The 7,316-nt window shown below is 42.1% G+C and overlaps 1 protein-coding gene across 1 annotated transcript; it reads left to right on the plus strand.

Moving 5' to 3' along the window:
* The first annotated feature begins 312 nt into the window (after positions 1 to 312).
* ap5s1 (adaptor related protein complex 5 subunit sigma 1) lies at positions 313 to 4,898 on the plus strand. The gene is made up of 3 exons (XM_031742082.2): positions 313 to 594; positions 1,876 to 2,167; positions 3,900 to 4,898. Exons 1-3 carry the CDS (start codon positions 413 to 415, stop codon positions 4,026 to 4,028), a joined length of 603 nt encoding a protein of 200 aa, XP_031597942.2. The 5' UTR covers positions 313 to 412; the 3' UTR covers positions 4,029 to 4,898.
* The last annotated feature ends 2,418 nt before the right edge of the window (positions 4,899 to 7,316 follow it).

Below are 7,316 nucleotides of genomic sequence, written 5' to 3' on the forward strand. Positions count from 1 at the left end.
ATTTTGGATTAAAATCTGCAAAGTACCAAATTTCTCCTGACAATATTGTCTATGATCAGTGTACTATAGACTGTCAGCTAAAGCAATGTTATTCTGGCTAAACCATTCTGATTTTACACACCGCCACCACACAGCTCCATGCTGCCGTTTAAAAACAATAATCTGTAAGTGTAAACAAACAAACAAGTCCTCAAAGATCCTGTATGGCTCTGAATAACACTGATGGGAGCATATGTGGGAGTCGCTGACTGCGAGCGACCTCTGGTGGTTATATTTATGAAAAGCAACAGTGCACGAGACTGGTCAGCTGACCAACGCGGAAGTGCTTAAAATCAGCACTGTAAACAACGATTCAGAAGAAATAAAGTAAAAAGCTCTGTTTGGAGGACTTTTTCTCCCCTAGTACGAGAACATGGTTCGGTGTTTCCTCATCCACACCGTGTGCCCGGTGAGTGCTCTGTCTGCCGGGGAGAGCCGTGTTCTTTACTCCCGGGTTTTCGGTCCAGATGACGGAGTCCTGTCCGAGCGGCACCGAGAGCTCAGCCCGGAGGAAAGAAGGCTCCTGCAGAAGGAGAAGGTGGCCGCAGTAGCCAGGTGGGTGTTTGTGGTTAACAGTTTAAAATAAATCATTATTCGAAGTCATTATTTTTTTCTGGACATCCTCAGATTGGGACAGAAGTGGACACTTTAATTAAGCTCTTTTTGTGTAATTTTGATTATAGGAGTAAAGAGATGATGACAGCAGACAGAATTACATTCAGTTAACCACCTTTCTGCGTTTTTGCATTACATTAACATAGTGGAAATGAGTTGACAGCCCCAGGCTCTGTCCCATTACTTGAGCTTCATTCATTTTCCACCAGGTAGATAGAGAGAGTGCCCCAGGCCTGCGCAGTGGACCTGTTGTGGTAGTCTTCTGATTCTGCTTTGTGGATGCCTCTGATGTACACTATTCCCTCGTGTTTACAACAGGATTCAGCAGTTCACGCAGAGACTAAATGTCTCAGTCAGCTCTGATAGCTGATGTGCGTTTTCTTTTCTTTTTTTGGAACTAACACCTGTCCAGATAAAGACATGCAGCCTGTGTGTTCTGTTGGGTGGTGTCTGTTCATGTCCCTGCATTGCCTCTTGATGTTTGTCACATACAGTATTGTTCAAAAGGCTCTTTGAATGTTCTATTCGTATCCGTCATGCAGTGCCACGAAGATCTATCCAACAGCTATCCAGCAATGAGCACAGGAGCTATGTTTAGACTCAAGAACACAGGACTACTTGTTATACAGATGGTCTGCCAGACACTGAGATGGCCTCAGTCTCATTGCTTTGAAAAAACTGAATTTACCTGCCAAGAAAAAAACTGCACAGAAGAGTACCTAGAGCCATTTTAGCTTTCGAGCTATTTTTTTCTTTTTCTTTTTTTTTTTTTACTGCTATTTGTATGAAGTTAATTTTAAGAAATACTGAAAATAGCACCCTGGCTTTATTTCTAGTGATTAAATCTTTGCACAGCATTGTCTATGGGTTTATTTTATTTTATTCTTTTTAGGATTTGTTCTTGTTGATAACTCATAATAGCATTTCTTTCACCATCAATCATCTCTCAGTTTTCTCCTATAAAGCATCCTGCTATTTTGATGGAGGAACACAGTGTAAAATGCCAGACAAGAATATTCTTTTTCAGTGACTCATGAATCATTGTGTGTGTTTGTTTTTCTCCTGTTCCAGCCTGTAACTAGTGATTACTACTGTCAAAGACAATGGTTGTTCTAATGTTATCAGTAAAACTGGTTAAATAGCTCAAAATAAAACAAGCCCCACAGTTAGTGTGACTATGAAAGCATCCTAACTAATGGCAAAACGTTTTTTGTGTCTCAGACAAGTCCGGAGTGCTGTCTCTCTGTCCCGGGAATCCTCGGGTCGGCTGATAGTGGAGACGATGCCGGGCGAAGAGAATCTGGCCCTGCAGGACGCAGACTGCGGCGTGGTGCGGCTCAGAGCCGGAGACCCCTTCTCTGAGGAGACGAGCGCTCTGTGGCTGGGGGTTCAGAGTCTGGGCTTCACGCTCGTCTGTGAGCCCCACGAGAACCTGCTGCTGGCTGAGGGAACACTACGCAACCTGACCCGCCACTGCCTGGAGCACCTGCACATGCTGGGGCAAGGGAGCGAGGTGAGCCGTGAACACACATGCTACTGCTCAGAAAAATGAAAGGAACACTTTTTAATCAGCGTACAACATCAAGTCAGTTAAGCTTCTGGGATACTGAGCTGGTCAGCTAAGTAGCAGTAGGTTGTAAATAAGTTTCAGTTGCTTTGAAATTAAGAGTAGGTGAACTAGAGGGGCAACAATGAGACAACCCCCAAAACAGGTTTTACAGGTCGAGGCCCCTGACATATTTTTCCTTCATCATCTTTTCTGACTGTTTTCTGGTACCTGCACCCTACAGAGGTTGCACAGGTACTCCAACTCCTCCAGGATGACACATCAATATGTGCCATTGCCAGAAGGTTTGCTGTGTCTCCCAGCACAGTCTCAAGACCACACAGGAGATTCCAGCAGGCAGGCAGCTACTCTAGGAGAGCTGGACTTCTTCTAGAGTGAGCATACTCAGTCTGTTGCACTATGTGTGTTTAATCTGGACCAAGTCTGGAGTATTCAGGATCTGTTTTCACAAATACAGTTTAGATTTAATAAATATGACAGAATTATTATAAGTGCCCATATCACTATAGTTCAAACTTGCCAATTCCAGTTACTGTAATTTATAAATGGCTATGGTCTGGTGCGGTATGACATACGAATGTTTGTATGCAAAATCCATTTAAATTGCATTAGGCTTTAAACTTTGTATTATCAGGAGTATTGTCCCTTTGATTGAGAAGTGGACGCCTGCCTGCGGGGTTGTAGCCAGCAGCAGTTTAATGAGCTTCAGCTCAGTTGATTCACGTCACTGAACGAAAACTCTGGTATTGATGCCTTTTGAGTGTCATCAGTTCAATTATCTGACAAATAATATGGGGCCATGTGTCACTGATTGTGCTGACAGACCATGCAAGAAGTCTTTCTTTCAGTTTTGATGAATGAAGTTATGGTGTTTTATGTGTTTGTGTTTCACAGCGCTTACTTTCAGCGTCTGTGCGATAAACCTGCTGATAGCTTAGCGCTCTCATCAAAATATAGTTGCTTCTGGCTAATCTTGGTGTCAGCTAAAATGCTAAAAATGGGGATGTCACAAGCTGAAGTGCAACATCACGTTTGTTAATGCCTTCTTTTATATACTGTTTAAGGCTTTCATAGATTAAAGAAGTGTTATCTCTGATGGCTGCTTCAGTGACAAGTGTGTGAAGAACACTGAGAAATGTCATTAGCTTTGAAGTTATCCTCAACAGTGAAACTTCTAAGACCTCTTGAGCCTTTTGACTTGTACAAACCTAGTGAAGCCATGAGTCACTGACCAGCTGTTGATAAAATGTATTATTTTATTTCATTTCTCTGATTTTTCTTTTTTTCTGACAGGAATACTTGCATAAACATCTTTTCTTTACCACAAACATACAGTAGATCACTGTGACTCATGCACCTTCTGGCTGCTGTAAAGTGCATTTGTATTCAGAAACTGTAGCGAGTGTTTGTGTCTATATGCCTCCTAAGGCATCATCAGACTGCAATCCATTAACTTAAACAGTTTACCTCCCCAAAGAAAGATGATTGTCGAACACTGGTATCCAGACTCGCAAGAGCAGCCTCTCATTACGTGCTATGAAAAATATCAATAAACCAAAATTCAGCAGTAATGAAACTAGATTGCAGCGGCGCGCATTTTTATTACCAGCTTTTAAGCATCTCTTGATTAATCGAGAAGCCTGCTCAGGGTCATCACTTGTGGCATTTTTCTCTCCAGGTCCTGTTGAAGAGCAACCGGATCGACGTCCTGCTCAGTCGCCTGCTTCCTCACGGGCAGCTGCTCTTCCTCAACCACCGCTTTGCCCAGAGTTTGGAAAAGGAAGTAGCGGCTTATATGGCCAAATAAAGCCAAGCAGCCACGGTTGCCATTTTCAGGGAGGGCGGGCTATCATTTACAGCTACTTCTAGGTATATCTGCTGGCTTCCAAGCAAACAAGCCCTCTGTCACTCACCTCCGGTGACATTTCCACGCTGGAAGACGAAGAGCGGACTACCAGCTGCTGCTGGTGCTGCTGCTGTTGTTAGAGATTGCATGATGTGTAAACACACAGAGTGGTAAATACCTGCCTCATCCACTTGCAGCTCACTCTTGGCTGTTTACTGTGTGGGTGGCTTCACTTCAAATCCTGTTTGTCAAATTGAAGAGTGGAAAGAAAAATGTGGCAGATTAAAGAGTGCAGTCGCAGAGGCCAGTTAAGACGTACTTGTCAGCATCAAAGCCTGCTATTTATCTGATTCACCATACTTGAAATGTCACAGTGTGACCTTGAGGAGCCAGACTTGACCCTTTTTTGTGCTTTTTGAGATTTCAGTGAGTATAAATGAAATCTCGGAGTGTTATTGCCTTATTGTAACTCCTCATAAGACCTTACATTTCCTACTACTCATCAGGATAGCGAATGGGTTTTTAAAAAAAGTGTTTTGGGAGAACAAGAACACAGTATGAATCATCTTAAAGAAATGCACAATAGAAAGGGAAGAGCAAAAGATCTGGATCTGAGTTGTTTTATGACAATTTGAAGCAGAAATGCTGCAATGCCAGTGATGCTAAGGACAATGGACAGGGCAGGAAGCGAGGAGACGTTTGGATAAACTATTATGAATGAAAGCAGAAATGTTGGCATGCAGAACATGGAACAAAACATGAGGAAATGATGACAAGTAGACCTACAAACACAAACATCCTGACTCAACAAATAAAAAATGTATACCTGTGTCTTGTGAACATCTGTTGTTCCCCCCCGACTGCCTCTCCTCACATTGAGCCAGACTCTCCCGCTCCTCCTTCTGGCCTCTTAAGAGCTTCTTAAACCCCATTTTTTGCGCTGGCAACCAAAACCAGAGCGGTGTTTTTAGGTGTGTGTCTGTGTGTGTGTGGAGGGGAGATTGTGTGGATGCCAGCATTGATTGCTTTGATCTTCTTCTTTTTTTCCCCCCTGTATTAAAAATAAAACTAATTTCTTGTATTACCCAAGGCGGATGCTTTGAAACTTGTGTAGTCTGCAATCAAGGATGCGGCACATCTCCCCCACCCAAAAAAAAAAAAGATATCAGCGAGGAGCTGGGGATTGAACCTTAAATGAGATGTAGCACACAAGAGGAGAATTTGATATGCTGAGCAAAAATTACTGAAAAAAAGAACCACCATAAACACCTTTACACTGATCGTGGTAGTTATCCGTGTGACAAGTAATTTCATGGTATGACCAGGAGAGGGAGCTCTTACTGTGACTTTCAGTGTGCCATGAAGGACATTGGAGGGGAAATCTTACTTGGAGCTTTCTTTGTAGTGAAAGAACTTGTTAAAAAAATGGACACTGGACTGATGGAGACTTCCACATAATTGCCAAATTAAAAGGACAAGTACAAGACAAGAAGAAGTATTACTGAAGAGTCCTTACGGAGATGTCAAGAAAGCTTGCCTTCGAAAGTTGGTAAGGTGGTCATACTGAATATTGACTTTCCAGCTTGTACAAATTGTTTTTGCCTTATATATATATCTTATATATATATATATATATATATATATATATATATACATACATTTATGTTCACACAGCTTTCAATAAATTGCTCCTATTTCCTATTTTCCTAGCAAAATATAAAGAAATGAGGGGCAGTACTGTATTTAATGTGTTTTGAAGTACTTTTGTGTTTATGTGTTTTGAGAATGGTCATCTTTCCATCCTGAAGCTATTATAAATAATGCCAGTGGAAACATCAGCTGAGTAAGTGTTGGTCCATCAGCTTTCCAATAACAGCATTTCTACTAATAGCGTGTAAAACACAGAAAAAGTATCTGACTCCAGGGGAACATTTTCTAAGGACAGATCCACCAAATAGAAGACGGAACTCAAGAGTTCTTTCAGTCAAGAAATTGTTACATTTCCCTTTTTTCCAACCAACAAAAACAGCCATATAAAGAAATGCTTGAGTTGTGTAGAACTGGCCCGTGCAGAGACCTGACTTCAACCCCATCCAAAACCTTTGAGATGAACTAGAACACTGACTGCGAGCCAGAACTCATCACCCAACATCAGTGAGCGACCTTATGAATAACTCAGAGCTGGTTCAGACAGGCAGCGCAGGTCCTCTGCTGCACTCGCATGGCCTGCTTTTCTCTCTGCGTGCAGTGCCGTGCAGAAGTTTGGGCAGTAGTGCTCGTCAAAATGACTCTGAATGGCCAATAAAGATGTCCTGATTTCTAAAAGGCACCGAGTTAAAGAGGACACATTTGTTTTAATATTTCACGCAAATTGCTTTTCTTTAATTTGCATATTCCACAATTTCAACATAAAAAAGGAAAAATGGCCCACAGCAAGGATAGGTCAGCGCTTAGCAGCGTGCCCTTTGGCAAGGATCACAGCATGAAGGCGCTTTCTGTAGCGGCTAGGAGTCTTTTAGTTCTTGTTTGGGGGGATTTACAGTTGTTGTTTGAACACAGCAGAATGCAGTGGCACCACTCTAAATCTTCCTGAAGGTCTTTTGCACTCAGACTGCGCTTTTGATTTGCCTCTCTAGCGATCCTATGAACAATTTTCTCAAAGTTTCCCAGGTCTTCCTGACCGCAGCCTGGCCTCCACCGTTCCTGTTAACTAACATTTCCTAATTACACTTCTAACTGAGGAAACATCCATCTTCCTACTGTCTTCTTGCAGCCTTCTCCTGCTTTGGGGGCATCAATTACTCTAATTTTCCAAGTGCCGTGCAGCTGCGTGGAGGAGCCAATCTCTGCTGATTACTTGAGCAAGGTTTAAGAAGTGTTTATAAAGCTTTAAACTGTGCGTTAGCTGACCTTTATTATGAATGAATGTGAACAAGCCTAAAACCTCTTAAAAGTTCATTAAGCTCAGAACTGTTGGGGAGCTCAAACCTTTCTATGGGTGCTCTTGTCTCACCACCACCCCTAAAACTCCAGTCTTGCTTAGAGTGTTATCCTCATGTGAATAATATCGCCTCTTTAACTTCTATGCCTTTTGTAGATCTAATCTAATGAGAGCAACACTTTTTCTTTGGAGCAATTAGCTTTAAAAGACTGGAAGTCTTATTATCGTCCAATAACATCTGAAGCGGGAGATTTTAAGTAGGAGACATCTTTTGACATGCACACTGTAAGAAAGAAAAAACCCATTAA

This window comes from Oreochromis aureus, linkage group 19 (assembly GCF_013358895.1).
Source record: "Oreochromis aureus strain Israel breed Guangdong linkage group 19, ZZ_aureus, whole genome shotgun sequence".
NCBI lineage: Eukaryota > Metazoa > Chordata > Actinopteri > Cichliformes > Cichlidae > Oreochromis > Oreochromis aureus.

What these genes read in the sequence shown, in the direction of transcription:
- ap5s1 (XM_031742082.2), top strand. Translation starts at nt 413, where the DNA reads ATGGTTCGGTGTTTCCTCATCCACACCGTGTGCCCGGTGAGTGCTCTG. An exon ending in AAGGTGGCCGCAGTAGCCAG is followed by an intron (nt 595 to 1,875) that starts GTGGGTGTTTGT and finishes TTTGTGTCTCAG; the next exon opens with ACAAGTCCGGAGTGCTGTCT. An exon ending in TGCTGGGGCAAGGGAGCGAG is followed by an intron (nt 2,168 to 3,899) that starts GTGAGCCGTGAA and finishes TTTTCTCTCCAG; the next exon opens with GTCCTGTTGAAGAGCAACCG.